This window comes from Scyliorhinus torazame, chromosome 9 (genome assembly GCF_047496885.1).
Source record: "Scyliorhinus torazame isolate Kashiwa2021f chromosome 9, sScyTor2.1, whole genome shotgun sequence".
NCBI classification, from domain to species: domain Eukaryota; kingdom Metazoa; phylum Chordata; class Chondrichthyes; order Carcharhiniformes; family Scyliorhinidae; genus Scyliorhinus; species Scyliorhinus torazame.
The window spans coordinates 247,017,895-247,038,874 of record NC_092715.1 but is presented as its reverse complement, the minus strand read 5'-3'; the positions used below and the strand labels follow the sequence as shown (position 1 = coordinate 247,038,874).

At 45.8% G+C, this 20,980-nt stretch overlaps 1 protein-coding gene across 2 annotated transcripts in view; it reads right to left on the bottom strand.

Annotated features, from left to right (window-relative positions):
• The window catches only part of plgrkt (plasminogen receptor, C-terminal lysine transmembrane protein), a 93,457-nt gene that overhangs the window by 4,670 nt on the left and 67,807 nt on the right, over window positions 1–20,980 (bottom strand). For both annotated transcript variants that reach the window (XM_072517236.1, XM_072517237.1), the window contains one exon: window positions 3,698–3,828. In XM_072517236.1, the coding sequence (XP_072373337.1) occupies window positions 3,698–3,828 (131 nt within the window). The remainder of the gene's footprint in view (window positions 1–3,697; window positions 3,829–20,980) is intronic.

Sequence of the window (20,980 nt, the reverse complement as noted above, 5' to 3'; positions counted from 1 at the left end):
ATTGCAAATCTTTAAAACATGAAAAACGTTCAACATTAATACCCTAAATTCCACATGGACAATTGTGCTGGATTTCAGTTAATTTGAGCTGGACCTGGCGGTGTTCTACAGAGCTGAATTCACCCAAATTTGGTAGATCAGCTCAATTTCCTGACCACTGATGCATCTTCAGTTCAAGTCCTGTGCCAGGATGCTAGGAAAGGGGAAGGCAGTGGCATAGTGGTATCATCACTGGACTATTCTGAGGACCCGGGTTTGAATACCACTACAGCAGATGGTGAAATTTGAATTCAATTAACAAAAAGAACTAAAAGTCCAATGTCGAATATCTTAAAAACCCAATTGGTTCACCAATGCCCTTTTAGGAAGGAAATCTGCCATCCTTACCAGGTCTGGCCTGCATGTGACTACAAGTCCAAAGTAATGGGGCAGCACGGTAGGATTGTGGATAGCACAATTGCTTCACAGCTCCAGGGCCCCAGGTTCGATTCCGGCTTGGGTCACTGTCTGTGCGGAGTCTGCACGTTCTCCCCGTGTGTGCGTGGGTTTCCTCCGGGTGCTCCGGTTTCCACCCACAGTCCAAAGATGTGCAGATTAGGTGGATTGGCCTTGATAAATTGCCCTTAGTGTCCAAAATTGCCCTTAGTGTTGGGTGGGGTTACTGGGTTATGGGGATAGAGTGGAGGTGTGGGCTTGGAGAGGGTGCTCTTTCCAAGAGCCGGTGCAGACTCGATGGGCCGAATGGCCTCCTTCTGCACTGTAAATTCTATGTATGTAAAAATCTATATAATGTGGTACTCTTAAAAATTGCCCTCACGGGTAATTAGGGATGAACAATAAATGCTGGCCTACGTGCCATAGATTAATAGCAACAAAACCTAAGGCTTGGTCTTTGAGATGCCAGTCTGGCTAAAAATTGCAGTCGGAGCCTGAGGAAGCAGCTGGCAAGCAGGATTTTGTCCAGCTCCCTGTGTTATTGTGTGATTTTGTCTGATTGACTGAGATAACTGAACATGGGCATTGCAGAGAGGAATGAAAGAAGACCCCACACAGTTTTTGCAAAATTGTTCTCTAAACCCTCACGGAGATTTAGCAGAGGAAAGACAAATTTGATGGGTCTCTGTGAGATGAAAGGGTAAAAACAGTTTCTTGTACCATGTGGCTGGAGGTAGCACTGAATGCAAATCTCTCAATCTCAGAATTGAAGATCAGTGCCATAAGAAATTCAATGATTTGACCAGGGCAGGCAAGGTAACACACCCACCATTCTCTCTTCCTGCAATGGGCCCCAAGCACAATTTTTACCCACAAATAATTAAGAGTTGGAGAATCTGCCAACTAACCATCCCACATTGCACTCTGATTAAGGTCGGCACAAATTCAAGATTTGACATTAAGGGCAGGATTTTCCGGTCCACCAGTTAGTGTGTTTCTCGGCGGTGCCCCGTTTGCTGGCTCAGGATTGTTATGGGCCAGGGTTTAGAGAACCCCAAAGTGTATCATGGAGTTCACCTGATCCATAACTTTTAATAGATTGTGGTATGGAGAGCACATGGTCCACTCTACAGGTGTGGTACAGCAGAAATGGAAAAGTATTTTTTAAAGCAAAACACTCTTTATTCTATGAACTCAAGTTAACCCTTTTAAAACTTACAGTGAACATCTTAGCAACCATCAATTCAAATATAACCCCCAAAGAATACAACACTAAGTAATCCTTAAGCTGTCCTTTTAACATCCATAAGACTTTAAAAAAAAAACTTTAAAACACAAGCACATCAGGTTAAAGTCACTACTGAGAGCAGTTATTAGTTTTAAATCACCAAAGGATCGATTTACAGTTGTTACATTACAGAGAGAGAGACTCATATACCTTCTGGCTGTGACTGCAACTATCCAGCTCTGAAAACGAAACTAAAACACACCCTGCAGCAAACAGCCTAAAACGAAAGTAAAAAGCTGACAGACAGCCCAGCTCCACCCACACTCTGACATCACTGATAAACACCCATTACTTGTACATTTCGCAAACACCCATTTCTTAAAGATACTCTCACATGACAGGATTCTCTACTCCCGCTTGTGAATGGGATTTCCTACTGAAGCCACCCCACACCACCCACAAACCCTCAGCTCCCAACCCGCCTATCCCCTCGACGAGATCGGACTGCAACATCTCCAACCTAACTACCCTTCCAATGACCCAACTATCTTCCCCACAACCCAACCACCCTCACGCCCCCGAATACCCTCCCAACCATCCAATTACCCTCCTTACATGAATAAGGGAAGCAATCACTTCATGGTATTGTCACTATGCCTGTAATCCAGAGACCGAGAGTAATTCTCTGGGGACCAGGGTTCAAATCTAAACCCTGCTGATCGTGAAATTTGAGTTCAATTTAAAAAATGAACTCTGGAATTACAAAGTCTAACGGTGACCATGAAACCATTGTCAATTGGCTTAAAAAAACATTTGTTGCACTAATGTTCTTTAGGGAAGAAAATCTGCCTACCTTACCTTCCAACATGTAACTCCAGATCCACAGCAATGCTGCTCAGTTCAAGGGCAATTAGCGATGGACAATAAACCCTAATTCTAACCCTAACCCAGCCAACAATACCCACATCCCATGAATTTAAAAAAAACTGCGTTACCCCTGACCACCTGACCTGACTTGTCTACCCCATCTGATTTGATTTATTGTAATGTGTACCGAGGTACAGTGAAAAGTATTGTTCTGCGTACAGTCTAGATGGATTATTCCGTACTTGGAAAATCATAGGACATACATTAATGCACAATGTAAATACATAGACACAGACAACGGGTGAAGCATACGGAGTGTAGTACTACTCAGAAGATGTGTGAAGAGATCAGTTTAGTCCATAAGAGTGCCATTCAGGAGTCTGGTAACAGCGGGGGAGAAGCTGTTTTTGAATCTGTTAGTTCGTGGTCTCAGACTTTTGTATCTCCTGCCCGATGGAAAGGGTTGGAAAAGAGAATAAATTTGGTTATGCTGCCCGCTTTCCCAAGGCAGTGGGTAGTGTAGACAGAGTTTTGGGCTGTGCTCACAACTCTCTATAATTTCTTATGGTCTTGGGCGAAGCAGTTGCCACACCAGGCTGTGATGTAGCCAGATAGGATGTTTTCTATGGTGCATTTGTAAAAATTGGTAAGAGACCACCTGACTAACTACTCACTCACCTACCATCTTATCCAGTAATCTAGTTACTCAGCTGCCAACACAGCAGTTATCCACCTCACCCACCGATCCATTGACTAATATTCAGACTCCACATTTAACCATACTATGCGCAGTTTGTGCTGAAAAAGGGGGCACGTCCTATGTTCCATGGACTCCGGTCTGTCTGATAAAAGTTCCTGAGGGATTATGATTTCTGAGAAAGCTGAGACCCCGGTAGAAATGCACAGCAGCGCCAAGTCGGGTTGGGGAGAACCTTCAAGCGCGCAATGAAAATCCGGCCACTTTGTATTTTGATCCAGTGACTATCAGTACTTTGCGAGCTTATTTTTGCACCCATGTTAATTAGTACAATAACAATCTGGCACATGCTGCAGACTTCTGAGTCAGTTTTCTTTAAAGGATATTTAATCAGGCAATCATTATGTCCTATAAAATGTTGTTGCAATGGTAAACCCATCAATCACCATAAACAAAAACACAATACTTACCCTAATGCTAAACCAATTGTTGCAAATCCAAAAAAAGTTCCAAAGTACTTTATAAATTCACGGGACCATGCGATCTGCATTGCCACTTGTCTCTTTCTCATTTCATCTTGCATCAGAATCTGTCTCTGCAGCTGTGAAAGATGGCACAAGCAATTCAATATGTTTATAAGGAAACAATTTGCAAACTGGCAGATGAAACCTAAAATTTTAAAATAAATTCCAAATCCTAAAACAAAATGTTGTTCTTCCCCAATAAAACTCAGCAGTCGTGATCAACATTTATTTCTAACAGTGAATTTTCATTGTGTTTGATGTTGTCTTTGGGGATATATTATTTATCGGTTACTCAGATTGACTGTGCATTAGGAGGCACGAGTGGAGCATGAAAACCAGCATAGACCCGTTGGACCAAGTGGCCTGTGTGTTTGTGTTGTAAGTTTCATGTAAACATATATATCTCAATAAATATCAACATCTCATGTCTAAAATTCCAAAAGAAAAGGTTGCAAAATGAGATCAAATGGTGTTATCGCTTAAGAAACTTTATGTTATTGGTAAATTGCATCAGGATTAAAACTTGTCAGTTAAGTCAGTAAATGTAACAAATGCCAGAAATCAGGTGACAAAAGGAAAAAACTCTGATCCATCACGGAGATTCCTTGGCTTTTCCTTGTGGATTGCTGATAAATTTGAAACCATTGCTTTAGTAGGGACCAGTGCTCCATATCTACTGAAAAGCTCAGGCAGAAAAATGTCCCATCATCTCTGTAGGAAAATACAGAATAAAACAATGCAACCCAAAGTGGGGGACTTATAAACAGTTTTTTGGTTACAGTTTATGATCAATTATATTAATTTGGATCTCCAAATTGTGCTCATTTCTCAACGACAAGACATTCCAATCTTCTTCATTCTTATTCTCCTGCGAGATATGGCTGTACAAAGTATAAAAGTTTCACCTGCTCAATAATAGCTGTACAAAGTACATTAGTTGCACTCTAGCTCAAGGAATAGTAGAACAGAAAGTCTGAAGAGTTGGGGGCAGGGCAGGGTAAATGTTACGGGTACATGTTTATGGAGTGTTTGTTTTTCAATGTGTACTGCAAACCATACTGACGGAACAATACTGCTGTGTCTTCCCACTGAAAGAATCATCTGCAGACTTTGCCAGACCCCTTCTTCGAACTGAAAAAGATTGTCATCTGTATGTTGAAATATTTCTCACTATTAGATTCCAATCTCTCTATTTTCCCACTGACCGTTTGTCTTGTAATGCTTAATATTATCATAGAATCAGTGCTGAAGGAGGCCATTTGGCCCATCGAGTCTGCACCGGGCCTTGGAAAGAGAACCCTACTCAAGCTCATGCCTCCACCCTATCCCCGTAACCCCACTTAACCTTTTTGGACACTAAAGGCAATTTAGCATGGCCAATCCACCGAACCCGCACATCTTTGGACTGTGGGAGGAAACCGGAGCACCTGGAGGAAACCCACTCAGACACGGGGAGAACGTGCAGACTCCATACAGACAGTGACCCAAGCCAAGAATCGAACCTGGGACCCTGGAGCTGTGAAGCAACTGTGTTAACCAATGTGCTACCATGCTGCCCAATATTGTCACCACCCCTCTTAAACATTACAGATGGCATTCCGAGCACTCTAAACTCCCTAAAACCCCCCATCTTCACCCAACTGTACAACCCACATCCCATTGAATTACCTTTCGCATACCTATTCTTGATTCTAACTCCCTCTGCAGCCTCACCCATTCTATTATCTATGCAATCATCTCTCCAGATACCTGGCTGGGTGTACCTCGTAGGCCTCTGGCATCACATTAAATCTTTTCACACTCTCTCTCTCCTCCACCTATGATGGCCACTCATCCTAGCCCTATACCTCCACCCTCTGCTATTCTCTCCCCTGCCAATTCTGCATTGCCACCATCAAAATCTCCTTAAAATCTTCTCTTCGACCAAGTCCTTTTAATCTCTACCATAGTTGATTAAGCGGATCAAAACCGCTAGAATCAAAAGACATGAAAACAATGCTCAAAAATTGACAACTGTATAAATACTTGCAGTTACATGTGGCTCCTCATGTGCAATAAAGTGTCTCTGAGCATGTTATAATCGGGAGAAATAAGATACAGCGGACACCAAATTGTAGCAAAAGGGAAAATGTGGACTGGCTTAGATAAGAAACCAAAGTAAAGTATAATAATAATCTTTACTAGTGCCACAAATTGGGTTACATGAGCACTGCAACACTGAAAATCCCCTAGTCGCCATACTCCGGCACCTGTTCGGATACACTGAGGGACAATTCAGAATGCCCAATTCACCTAACAAGCTGGTCTTTAGGGACCTATGGGAGGAAACCGGAGCATGTGTAGGAAACGCATGGAGGCAGTGGAGTAGTGGTATTATCGCTGGACTAGTAATCCCGAAACTCAGAGTAATGCTCTGGGGACCTGGGTTTGAATCCTGACAGGAATTTGAATTTAATTTAAAAATCTGGAACTAAATTTCTAATGATGACCTTGAAACCATTGTCGATTGTTGTAAAAACCCATCTGATTCACTAATGTCCTTTAGAGAAGCAAATCTGTCATCCTTGCCCGGTCTGGCCTACATGTGACTCCAGACCCACAGCAACGTGGCTCACTCTTATCATAGACTATCACAGAATTTACAGTGGAGAAGGAGGCCATTTGGCCCATCGAGTCTGCCAGTCCCTGGAAAGAACACCCTACTCAAGCCCACGGCCCACCCTATCCCCGTAACCCCACCTAACCTTTTTGGAAACTAAGGGCAATTTAGCATGGCCAATCCACCTAACCTGCACGTCTTTGGACTGTGGGAGGAAACCGGAGCACCCGGAGGAAACCCACGCAGACACAGGGAGAACGTGCAGACTCCGTACAGACAGTGACCCAAGCCGGGAATCGAACCTGGGACCCGGGAGCTGTGAAGCAACTGTGCTAACCACTGTGCTACCGTGCTGCCCATGTCAACCGCGTAGAACATCACAGAGGACAGAGGTGTCGTGACTGTTTTTTTAAAAAAATATGTTTTATTGAAATTTTTTTCCCAAACAACAATTTTTCCCATCTTACAAAGCAATTATTTAACAATACACAAGTAACAAAACCCCATTATCTTTGACCTAAACTAAACTAAACCCCCCCCCCTCCCCCTCCCCCCCCACTTCCCCATGAGTTGCTGCTGCTGGTCATCTGTCTTCCCTCTAACGTTCCCCTAGGTAGTCGAGAAATGGCTGTCACCGCTTGGTGAACCCTTGAGCCGATCCTCTCAGGGCAAACTTTATCTGCTCCAGTTTAATGAACCCCGCCATATCATTTACCCAGGCCTCCAGTCCGGGGGGGTTTTGCCTCCTTCCACATGAGTAGGATCCTGCGCCGGGCTACTAGGGATGCAAAGGCCACAACGTTGGCCTCTTTCGCCTCCTGCACTCCCGGCTCTTCCGCAACTCCAAATAGAGCTAACCCCCAGCCTGGTTTGACCCGGGCCTTCACCACCCGCGAAATCACTCCCGTCACTCCCTTCCAATACCCTTCCAGTGCCGGGCACGCCCAAAACATATGTGCGTGGTTTGCCGGGCTCCCGCCACACCTCCCACATTTGTCCTCCACTCCAAAGAACCTGCTCAATCTTGCTCCCGCTATGTGTGCTCTATGTAGCACCTTAAATTGAATCAGGCTAAGCCTGGCGCATGAGGAAGAGGAATTTACCCTGCTTAGGGCATCAGCCCACATACCCTCCTCTATCTCCTCCCCTAGTTCTTCTTCCCACTTTCCTTTTAGTTCGCCCACCGACTCCTCCCCCTCATCCCTCGGTAAATCTCTGACACCTTGCCCTCTCCGATCCACACCCCTGAAAGCACCCTGTCCTGTATCCCCTGTGTCGGGAGCAACGGAAATTCCCTCACCTGTTGTCTAGTAAACGCCCTCCCCTGCATATATCTCAAGAAATTTCCCCGGGGCAACTTATACTTTTCCTCCAATGCTCCCAAGCTCGCAAACGTCCCATCTATAAATAAATCTCCCACCCTCCTAATTCCCAACTGGTACCAGCTCTGAAATCCTCCATCCATTCTTCCTGGGGCGAACCTATGGTTGTTCCTGATTGGGGACCCCACCAGGGCTCCCCGCACCTCTCTCTGTCGCCTCCACTGTCCCCAGATATTCAATGTTGCCGCCACCACCGGGTTCGTGGTAAACTTTTTAGGTGAGATCGGTAGCGGCGCCGTCACCAGCGCCTCTAAACTCGTCCCTTTACAGGACTTTCTCTCCAGTCTTTTCCACGCCGCTCCCTCATCCTCCATCATCCATTTACGTATCATTGCCACATTGGCGGCCCAATAGTAATTGCCCAAGTTCGGTAGTGCCAATCCTCCTCTTACCCTACTACACTGAGGGAACCCCCTTCCTTACTCTCGGAACTTTCCCTACCCACACGAAGCTCGTGATACTCCTGTCTATTTTATTAAAAAAGGTCTTGGTGATTAGTATAGGGAGACATTGAAATACAAATAAGAACCTCGGGAGGACCATCATTGATTATCATTGAATTTACAGTGCAGAAGGAGGCCATTCGGCCCATTGAGTCCGCACCGGCTCTTGGAAAGAACACCCTACCCAAATTCAACACCTCCACCCAACACCAAGGGCAATTTTGGACACTAAGGGCAATTTATCATGGCCAATCCACCTACCCTGCACATCTTTGGACTGTGGGAGGAAACCGGAGCACCCGGAGGAAACCCACGCAGACACGGGGAGGACGTGCAGACTCCGCACAGACAGTGACCCAAGCCGGAATCGAACCTTGGACCCTGGAGCTGTGAAGCAATTGTGCTATCCACAATGCTACCGTGCTGCCCTTAAGAACAAATAAATCTACACTATATCATTTTACCGTAATCCATTTACCTATCCAATAGCTGCTTGAAGGTCCCTAATGTTTCCGACTCAACTACTTCCACAGGCAGTGCATTCCATGCCCCCACTACTCTCTGGGTAAAGAACCTACCTCTGATATCCCTCCTATATCTTCCACCTTTCACCTTAAATTTATGTCCCCTTGTAATGGTTTGTTCCACCCGGGGAAAAAGTCTCTGACTGTCTACTCTATCTATTCCCCTGATCATCTTATAAACCTCTATCAAGTCGTCCCTCATCCTTGTCCGTTCTAATGAGAAAAGGCCTAGCACCCTCAACCTTTCCTCGTAAGACCTACTCTCCATTCCAGGTAACATCCTGGTAAATCTTCTTTGCACCTTTTCCAAAGCTTCCACATCCTTCCTAAAATGAGGTGACTAGAACTGTACACAGTACTCCAAATGTGGCCTTACCAAAGTTTTGTACAACTGCATCATCACCTCACGGCTCTTAAATTCAATCCCTCTGTTAATGAACGCGAGCACACCATAGGCCTTCTTCACAGCTCTATCCACTTGAGTGGCAACTTTCAAAGATGTATGAACATAGACCCCAAGATCTCGCTGCTCCTCCACATTGCCAAGAACTCTACCGTTAACCCTGTATTCCACATTCATATTTGTCCTTCCAAAATGGACAACCTCACACTTTTCAGGGTTAAACTCCATCTGCCACTTCTCAGCCCAGCTCTGCATCCTATCTATGTCTCTTTGCAGCTGACAACAGCCCTCCTTACTATCCACAACTCCACCAATCTTCGTATCGCTGTCCCCAAAGTGCTCTCCTACCTCCAAATCCAACACCTGGCCTGATTCATTACCCAAAACCAAATCTAACATGGCCTCGCCTCTTGTTGGCCTGTCAACATATTGTGTCAGGAAACCCTCCTGCACACACTGTACAAAAAATGACCCATCTAATGTACTCGAACTATATCTTTTCCAGTCAATATTTGGAAAGTTAAAGTCTCCCATAATAACTACCCTGTTACTTTCGCTCTTATCCAGAATCATCCTCGCCATCCTTTCCCCTACATCCCTAGAACTATTTGGAGGCCTATAGAAAACTCTGTATCCATCTTGCCAGCCCACCTCTGATCCCGTGGGACTTCACCTCTTGTACCAGTCTGCCAAGAGGGACCTTGTCAAAGGCTTTACTGAAGTCCATGTAAACAACATCTACCGGCCTCCCCTCCTCAATCACCTTTGTCACCTCCTCAGAAAACTCAATCAAGTTAGTGAGGCACGACCTCCCCTTCACAAAACCACGCTGTCTATCGCTAATGAGTCTATTTGTTTCCAAATGGGTATAAATCCTGTCCCTGAGAATTCTCTCCAGTAATTTACCGACTACCGACGTGAGGCTTGCCGGCCGAGAGTTTCCTGGATTATCCCTGCTGCCTTTCTTCAACAGCGGCACCACATTAACTATTCTCCAGTCCACTGGGATCTCACCTGTAGCCAATTAGGATACAAAAATGTGAGTCAAGGCCCCAGCAAATTCCTCCTTTCTCAGTATTCAGGGGTAAATCCCATCCGGTCCAGGAAACCTATCTTAATGTATTTTAAAAGACCCATTACCTCCTCTTTGATGTTAACATGATGCAGTCTGTCCACACACCCTACCCAAGAATCTCCTTCCACAATGTCCTTCTCTTTGGTGAATACTGATGCAAAGTATTCATTCAGTACCTCGCCCATTTCCTCTGGCTCCACATATAGATTCCTCCCACTGTCCTTAAATGGTCCTTTCCCTGGCCACCCTCTTTCTTTTTACATATGAATAAAAACCTTCAGGATTCACCTTAATCCGACTTGCCAAGGAATTTGCATGATCCCTCCTCTCCCTCCAAATTTACCACTTCAGTACCCTCGTTATCCAAGGCTCCCTAAACTTCCCATATTTATACGTTCTTCTCTCAGGAATTTCCTGAATATGAATCAACTGTCACTTGAAAGTCTCCCACATGTCCGATGTTGATTTACCCTCCTTAATTGCTTGCACCCTGCCCGCCAGCGATAGAGGCTGCATGTCCCACCTCTTGAAGTCCTCCTCCATTTGTTCTACCAACTGTGTCAGATTAAGTCTGTGCAAGGTTCCCCAGCTCCTAGCGATCTGAATCCCCAGGTATCGGAAGTTTCTTTCCACTTTCCTTAGAGGCAAGCCTTCTATCTCTCTACTCTGGTCCCCTGGATGTATCACAAATAATTCACTCTTCCCCATGTTTAGCCTATACCCCGAGAAGTGTCGTGACTGTTAATGGTAGAGTAGAAAGTGAATGGGTCAAGAGAACTCAGCGTTGGAGGAAAAGAGAGTTTGCACTGTTACATATGCAAAGGGCATTCTGAAAACAAGGTTATCAAGGCCATGGAGAAATCTGAAAACGAGTGTAAAATGTAAAATTAAGCTTAGAGAGGACAGCAAGTGGAGTTTGGAGAGGACACTGATCATGGGGCTTAAAATGGTTGTGGCATTTTTGATGAATTAAAGTTCAAGCTTTTAAAGGTTAGATTGGGAAGGCAATCTAGTAGTGTGGACATTAAATAAGTTGAGCCTTGATTTGGTAAAGGCATGGATAAGGGTTTTGGCAGTGAAAGGGATGAGATGGAGCAGATGCAGGCAATGTAAACAGTAGCAGATGAAAGCCAGTAGTCTTGCACGCAGAATGATGCAAAGTGTCCAGGTTTGAGGCCATTGTGTGGCTCCATTTGCAAAATGATCAGTTCAGCTTTTGCTAACTTTCAACTGGGGAAGGTTCTGACTCGTCCTGGGCTTAATATCAAACATGTAGCTTGACAATGTGGCAACCACAATTTAAGTATACATGTGGCAACTGGCCACATATCTTTGGACAAGGTCAATAAAGATTGTTCGTGGATAGTGAAGGGCCAAGGGCCGAGGATGAACATCTGAGAACAAAGGAGTTGGCCATATAAGTAAATAAACCATTGCCACAAAACAGTGCATTTGTTGATTCAGATACCTGCAAAACCAAGAGTGGGAGAGGAGAGAGGGAACAGTGCACAAGCCATAAACTTTAGAGAATAGATGTAGAAGAAACTGGAATAGTCTAAAGTGTTGATGGTGGGAGGGGGACTCATGAGTGATAGGGAGTCACAGTCACGTAGGATGTGATGTTTATCTTTGACGAGGACAGTCTTAGGACGTAGAGAGTTCACAGGGGGAGATTAGAAAGAAAATACACATTGGAAAAGCTCGAATAAAGAGAATTGAGGGTGCCGTTTTGAAGCAATAGCATGGTCAAGAACTTTGAAGAGGATGAGAAGATCCGCCCTTCCCTCGACCTCCCTGAAGAATCCAAAACTTGAAGAAGTGAGACTTCATGCCTGCAATAGTTACGTTTTGATGCCAGAGAGGTTGATTAGCAATCATTATCACTTATCACCTCATTCAAAGGGTACTCATGTTTGAAATTACTGGACCCAATTTCTATGGCAAGTTTAACTGGCAAATACAGAAGGTTCCTATAACAAAATGAGGCGAAGGGTGAGATGCCATTTTTGTGAAGCTAATGTAAAATGCAAATTGCATGTCATTTTTTGGATATTTACATTCCAAGAATACTTGAGATAGGAACACAGGAACAGGGGTAGGCCATTTGGCCCATTGAGACTACACCACCATTCAATTAGATCATGATTGATCATCTAACTGAATGCCAGTTTCCCCCACTATTTCCATATCCCTTGACATAATTAGTCTCCAGAAATCTATCGATTTGTGTCACGAATGTGCTCAGTGATTGAGCTTCCTTGCCCCTCTGGGATAGAGAATTCCAAAGACGCATCACCTCTGAGTGAAGAAATTCCTCCTCAACTCAGGCCAAAATGGCTTGCCCCTTACTCTGAGATTACGTCCCCTGGTTTTATACGCAGCAGCCAAAATAAACATTTGACCTACATCTGCCCTGTCACACTCTGTACAAATTTTGGAAGTTTCAATTAGGTCACCTCATGTACTTTGAAACTCTAGGGAATACAGACCCAATCTCCTCAATCTCTCCTCATAAGACATCCCAGAGATTCATCTGGTGAACCTCCATTGCACTCCCTCTATGGCAAATACATCCTTCCTTAAATAAGAGCACCAAAACTGTGCACAATACTCCAGGTGAGGTCTCACCAAGGCTTTACATAACTGCAGCAAGATATCCTTACACTGCTCAAATTCCCTTGCGATGAAGGCCAACATGCCATTTGCTTTCCTGATTGCTTTCTACACCCATATACTAGCTTTTAGTGTCTCATGAACAAAGACACCTCTTGGATACCTGCACTTACCAATCTCTCACCATTTAAGAAATACTCTGCCTTCTTGTTTTTTTTCTACCATAGTGAATAACTTCACACTTATTCACATTGTATGCCATCTGCCATGTTCTAGCTCATTCACTCAGTCCATACCAGTCCTTTTGAAGCATACTTTGCATCCCCCTCACAATTTACATTCCCAGAAAATTTGGAAATATTACAATTGGTTCCCACATCCAATTCATTTATATAGATTGAAAACAGCTGTGGACCTAGCACTAATCCTTGCGGTACCCCGCTCATAACAGCCTGCCATCCTGGGAATGAGTGGCTTATTCCTACTCTTGTTTTCTGTGTAATACCCATACTATTACCATGTGCTCCAATTTTATTTACTAACCTCCTGAATGTGACATTATCAAAAGCCTTCTGAAATTCCAAATACACCACATCCACTGGTTTGCCTTTATGCTACTCCAAAAAACTACAAGCTTGTCAAACATGATTTCTCTTTCATAAATCCATGTTGAGTCTTCCTAATTTTACCATTCCTTTTTAAATGTCCAGTTATCACATCCTTATTAATAGATTCTAACATTTTCCCTACTATTTACATTAAACTAACAGGTCTGTTGTGACCTATTAACAACTCCCACCAATGCTGCTGCCCCTTGATGTTTCATAGCTCTACCCAAACTGATTCCCCATCTTGATCCTTCTATCCAAGTTCCTCTCTCTACCAATGAAGTAATTTTGCCCCTTATTAAGAGTGCTACTCCATCCCCTTTGCCTTTTTTGCCTACCCCGCCTGAATCTTGAATATTCTTTGATATTTTGTCCCCATTCTTGGTTACCTTGTAACCACGTCTCTGTCATGGCAATTAAATCATATTCATTTGCTTGAATTTGTGCATTCAAATCATCAACTCTTTGCAAATATTACATGCAATCAGATAGAATGCCTTCAATTCTGCTTTTTTAACTTTATTCTTTATTCGGATCCTATTTGATGCCTGCCTATGCTTCAACTGTCTTCTATTTTTGCTTTATAACGTTTGACTTCCTTCTTCCAGTTTTGCTTCCCTCAAATCTGAGCTCCTTCTCAGGTTCCCATTCCCATGCCAATCCAGCACTAGCGAGTCCCCCTGCGAGGAAGTTGGTCCTGGTCCTGCAAAGATGCAGCCCGTCCAATTTGTCCCATCTGCCCCAGAACCGGTGCCAATGCCTCATAAACATGATGCTCTTTCCTCTTACACCAGTTCTCAAGCCATATGTTTAATTACTCAGTCCTCCTACTCCTGTGTTCAGTAGTATGTGGGACTGGAAGTAATCCTGATATTACTGCTTTACAGTTTTTCATTCTCTTTCTGAGCTCCCTGAAATCTGCTCTCAGGATATCATCGCACTTCCTACCCAAGTCATTCTTACCGATGTGGATTACAACCTCTAGCTGTTCACCCTCTCCAAGAAGAATGTCCTGCAGCCATTCCGTGATACCTTTGACCCTTCCATCAAGGAGGCAACATACCATTCTGGAGTCACATTTATGGCCACAAAAATACCTGTCTATTCCTCTTACTAACGAATCACCTATCACTAATGATAGGTGGTTCTTTCTCCCCTCTTGTATAGCTGAGCTGGCTGTGGTGCCACAAACTTGGCTCTGACTGCACTCCTCCAAGGAACCAATACCTTCACCAGCATCAAAGGCGGGACAATGATTTATGAGTGTGATCTGAGGCGACTAGCTGCCTGGTTCTCCTGGGCTGTTTGACGGTCATCCATTCCCTTTCTGCCTCCATACTTCTAGCCTGCTGTGTGCCCACCACTGTGAACGTACTATCCATATAGCACTCAGCCTCACGTGTACGCACCGCTGATGTTCTGACACCAGGAACTCAAGTTTTTGCAGTGGGTGCCTCTTCCTTCACATGTGGTCATCTAGGTCACCGGCAACATCCACAACTTTCCACATACCATAAGCCATGCGTTCCAAATGACCTAGCTGCTCTTCCATGTCTTAAATTTATATTAACTTTACTTTCTTAGCCTTACCTTAATAAACCTTACAACTATTGATAAATCTTACTATTACTGATAAATCTGCCTAATAGCTATTAGACTTTGATGAATTGCAATAAACCTTACTTAAAGCACCTCATTTCCTCCATGCACCAAATCCCCTTACTCACTTGGTTTCCATCTCACTCACAAGGTATTCTAACGTATTTGAAGCTTGCTAGTTCTATGTCACAGCGTGACTCTTCATCTATATATAAACCTGAAAAAGACTTACCAACACTTACCACACAATCCTAATTTGTGACTCACTTAATCTCTCCTTTTCACTCAGGCCTAGTCCCCTGTCCCCTTGTGCATCCCTTTCTACCTTGTGGTTAGAGGAGCCTGCCACTTATATGGCCCGCTGATGAGTCACTCACTAGTTTAGCGTCCTGCTGCATTAATTAGCACCAACTGAACCAACGACATTCAGCTGACTGACAGATAACTACCACGACCAGGCAGTTCCCTGTTTAACAATGTAGTCTTATCCCGGTGCAGCCTCCTGTCTCCTCCTGCACCCCTTTCTTACAGAGATAATGGTAAATAATTCATAGTAAGAATCCAGTGAAACCTTCTCACTCTGAATTCTGTTACTACTGCTGCAGAAAGTCTAATCTAAAATCAATTGCAATGGAAAGGTCTATCCTGTTCAAATTTCAAGTTTAAACACCAGAAGAGGAACGTTTGCAGGGATATGAGGAAAATGTAGGATAATGGGATGAACAGGATTGCTCTTTCAAAGAGCTGAAATAGGCACAAAGATCCAAATGACCTTCTTCTGTCTGTATCATTCAATAACTCTTTGGTATTCTGTGAGCTGACAGTTACTTAACTCAATTTTGGAAACTAATCATTTTTTTAAAATCTAAATGTCCGATGCTGAATATTACAGTTGTTCTCACCTTTGTTAAGCATCACAAGAATGGTTCTATTTAATTCTCTTTCATGGAGTAATTTATGGCATAATTTCCTTGTCTCCATAATTAACTGGGGCAATTATAACAATTTGGATTATACTTCATTAAATACTAAAATAATTAGGTCGAATTCTGTTCATTTTGTTAGCACACCACATGTGAAAACTATAAATTAACTATTCATGGAGCTTGTTAAATATCCTTTTGTGATAACTAATTGTAGAAAACGTTGAAAAGCAAGCTTTGAGTCGGAGATGTTTGAAACACAAAGTAGGTCCATTTACCTATCTGTAATCTCAATTTCATTTGTGTGCAGTTGCAGAAAAGTGTGGATGGAACTACAGCGCGAACATAGCTGCCAGAAGTTAGCATGAGAGATCTGCTCCCCAACCTTACCGAATGGGTATGCACACCTCTTGGCAACTCTAGGTTTCCTTTTAAGAATTGTGGGCATTGTTGGAAAGGCCAACATTAATTGTCCATCACCATTTGCTATCTTGAACTGTTGGAGCCCTTGTGCTGCTCGTGTGCCTAGAGTGTTATTAGGTAGGGAGTTTCAGGATTTTGATGGAACACAAAAGGAATGGCGTTGCATTGCCAAGACTGGTTGGTGTGTGTCTTGGGGAGAGGAATTTGCAGATAGTGGTGCCATGTGCCTACTGCCCTTGTTCATCTATGTGGCAAAGCATATGGGTTTTGGAGGTGCGGTTGAAGAAGCCTTGGTGAGTTCCTAAAGTGCATCTTATAGATGGTGCACGCTCCAATCAGGGTGAGCCAATGGAAGATGGGGTGAATGTTAGTGGAAAGGGTGTCAATCAAATGGACTGCTTTGTGTTGGATGATGGCGACCTTTCCGAGTGTTGTAGGAGCTGTACTCATGCAGGCAAGTGGAGAGTATTCCATCACATCCCTGACTTGTGCCTTGCAGATGGTGGACAGGCTTTGGGGAGGTGAGTTACTGGCCGCAGAATTCCTAGCCTCTGACCTGCTCTGTAGCTATAGTTTTTATGGAAAAGGTGCATCCACTGATCTCACTCTGAAGGGCGATTGAAAAGCAAGTCTAAGACATTGGGGTGCTTCTCCGGCCTCACTGCAACTGGCGCACATCCTGTAATATCCTCTTGGCAGAGCCCTGATGCCAGCATTCCTTGGGGGGGGGGGGTGCTTAGGTCCTGCCCTTCTCAGTGCCAGTGCAAATCTACGCCCCTCTTCATAAAAGGTGTGGGAAGATGGTGATGCGAATTGCGCAGGATCAGCTGATGCGACTCGCACTGATTTTCTTGCCCAAAATGACACTTAAGTCATCTTTGGGGAGAATTCCACCCATTATATGGATTAAGAAGAATTATCAAATGCCTTATGCATTGATATTGCCCCTAATTTCACATCATAGTCTTCCAGTTAGCAAAGAGATGCTGGGCTAGCTCCTAAAGTTTAGGCATGGAAGTGCAGTGTGATATTAGGTTTAATTTAAAACTTCTGAAAAAAGCGTCCAGTACACCTCTCCTAATTTAAAACTAACATATTTATTGACTCAGAAGAATTAGATCACAATAAGATAAGCATCAGGGGGACGGTGGGGTAGTGGTAATGTCACTGGACCACCAATCCAGAGGGCCCGCCTAATGCTCTGGGGTGGGTTCAAATTCCACTGTGGTAGCTGGTGGAATTTAAATTCAATTAATAAATCTGGAATAGAAAGCTGGTCTCAGTAATTGTGACCATGACAACCATCATCGAATGTTGTACAAACCCATCTGGTTCATAAATGCCCTTTCGAGATGGAAATCTGCCATCCTTACCTGGTCTGGCCTGTATGCGGGTGTGGATCCACATTGAAATGGCTTAGCAAACCATTCAGGTCAAAGCGATTTGCCAGGGATGCCCAGATCGCATGAAGTAATTTAAAAAAATCAATTTTCTTTGCATTTGTAAGAACTCATGCTCTTCCGTCAAGAGGCTAGAGATGGTTTCGGAATCTTTCCTGCCCGTTACTTTTGTGGTACCCCAAGGACCTATCTTTGACTTCCTCCTCTTTCTCATCTAGATGCCACCCCTCAGTGACTGCATCGAAGACATATATATCAGGGTTACATGGCAACAGTGATAACACCAATATCCAACTCAGTGCCATTTGTCTTGGCCATGCCATTGCCATTGTGGTATCAGGCTGCTGGCCATCATCACAGTGAGAAGCAGTTTCCTTCAGCTTAACATGAGGAAGACTGAAACCATTTGGCCCTTGCCGCAAATCTGTTCCCTTGCCATCAATTTGGGAAAGGAAACTAATCAGGGAAAGAGTCAAGCACATAGGGCAGAGAAAGCCACCAGTGGGAGCCAGCAAAAGTACTGAACTGCTTTATAGTAACACACAGAGATTGCAGATGTAGGAAACAAACGTCCAACTAGTTAGAAAAAAGAATATTTAACTTTAACACTGAAACCTCACATCATAGTGTCCAATTATCTTTATTAATTGATTCTTATAACCAGATCGCACACATCAAAAGGACAATGCTACAAATCAGTCATACATTCCTTGCTGCTCTTGCTGCAGTATGCAAACGCCAGTTAAGATAACAGAATCAAAATGCCACCTTTAAGAAATTAATATTCAGATAGGAAACAACAAAACAAGGGACAAATTCCACTGATGACCTTCAGAGCACATTGCAGTGATGACTGGCTGAAGAGCACTATATTCAGGATAGAAATGTCACAGAAGATTCCAACATTTTCTAAATACTGCAGTCCACAGACCCAATCACTTGGCTCCTCCAATATACCAGTTAGAAGTTCAGTCAAAAAGACAACAAAATATCTTAGGGGGACATGGGTCGGGATTTTCCGATCCAGCGGCTAAGTGTTGACGCCATCGTAAAAACCACAGCGTTTTACGACGGTGTCAACGGGTCGCTGAGAGTAGTGATTCTGGCCCGCAAAAGGGGCTCGCACGGGCGCCGCTAGGAGCGGAGCGGCCCCAGACCGGCGTCAGATAGGCGGGACGCGTCAATGACGCTGGCCCGCATCGCTTAAGGTGCGCGAACGGCGCTCAGTCCCAAGACCCGTAAGATGGCCGCCACCCACCGTGCCGCCCCGAGGTTCAGGGACCACGACCTGGACACACCGCTGGACGCGGTGGAGGAGAGGAAGGTGGTCCTGTGCCCCAGATGGGGCACCACCACCTGCTCAGCACCGTCCGGCGTTTGTGGAGGGAGGTGGGCAATGCCGTCAGCGCCGTGGGGCACACCCCACGTACCAGCGATCTGTGCCGCAAGACGATGCATGACCTTATGAGGGTGAGTACACAGTGACGTGCCCCTGGCACCAACCCCTCCATATCACCCACACATGTGAAAGGCGACCGTCATCTGCCCCCCCCTCCCCCCAGGAGGACGGCACAACCCCCTACCTGACCCACATAGGCAGCACCCACCCATGCCAGGCACTTTGGCCGGTGCCCCGTGCTGCCATGCCATCATTTACCCAACATCTGCACTGTATGCATCTGACCGCCTAACACTGATGTTTGTTTCCCCCTCCCCGCCCCCAGGATAAGACTGGCCACAACCACAGGGAGCGGGAAAGAACCGGAGGGGGTCCATCCGTACTGCACCCCCGCACCGTCCATGAGCAGAGGGCACTGGACCTCGTCAGCAGAGCCGAGGACCGGGAGGTTGCCGGTTACCAGGTCGGAGGCGCACCAGCAAGTGAGACTCCCTTGCCTGACTCCACCCCCCCTCCACCCATCCCCCACTGCACCCCTTCACCCCATCCCCCACTGCACCCCCTCATCCCATGCCCCACTGCACCCCCACACTGCCGTCTGTCTGTCTAACGATACATGCTGTCTTGTGTCTTACTGGACCAGCCGCCGGTGGTCCCGGCCCGTCTGGCCTTGCACGCCCACGGCCAGTGTCAGGCCCAGTGGCACCCAGGCCACGACAGGGAGGCCAGACGCCATGGAAGCCCTTCCACCGACACAGAGACCCAGGACACTGAAACCCAGAAGACGGACACCCAGGACACCGAAAGCCAGGACATGGACACCCAGGACCCAGATGCACACGATACTGAGGACACTGACACACAGAGGACTGACACCCAGGGCACTGACACAGAGGACTGACACACAGAGGACGGCAACCCAGAGGACTGACAGACTGGACAGTGATACGCAACGGGGGTGACACAGGGACCATCGGTCCAAGGGTCGACGCAGGAGACCAAGGACTTTGGCTCCGACGGCGACCTCGACTTCTCGGCACTGGTATCTCCTACACCCTCCACCATCGCAGAGACTCTCGCCTCGGTTGTGCACTTTAGTGATGAGGCTTCTGGGACACTGACTGGTGCGCACCACACAACCATACCGATTCAGCAAGTGAAGGTAGGAGCAGCTGAGGGGCCGGACGGTCGGAGGGCAGCCCAGCCCCTGCAACTAGCTGCCGCCCAGATGGCTCCTGGTTCTTGGACTAACCAGACCCACCCATGGACCCGACGCAGTTAGACACCCAGGGACTAGACAACGGGATGCTGGCCGCCTTTCAGCAGCTGCAGACACAGGTGGGGGAGGCCATTCGTGTCCAGGAGCAGGGAGTGGTGCCGGTCATGGCTGCCACCCAGGCCGACACCGCACGGATGGCATCCGCGGTGGAGGCAATGGGGGCAACGGTGTCTGCCATGGGTCAGGTCATGCAAGGCATGGGGCTTCATGTGCACACGTAATCAGAGGCCCAGGACAGGGCTGTCCTCTCACAGGCAGCCATGTGCCAGAGCCAGCTGGATATTTCAGCCACGCTCCGCAGTCTGGCCGAGTCTCAGCAGGCCATCACTGAGAGCATCAGCGGCATTGCCAGGTGATGGCCAAGTCTCGGCAGGCCATCGCTGAGAGCATCGGTGGCCTGTTCCGGATGCTGGGTAGCGTCGCACAAGCCCAGAGGGAGGTGGCGCAGTCCCAGACTAGGATGGCCCTCTCCCTGGGCTCCATCGCTGCTGACGTAAGGACCCAGGTCGATACCATAGCGGGCCTCCAGGACTGGCAGCACCAGGTGTCGGTGGTGCCT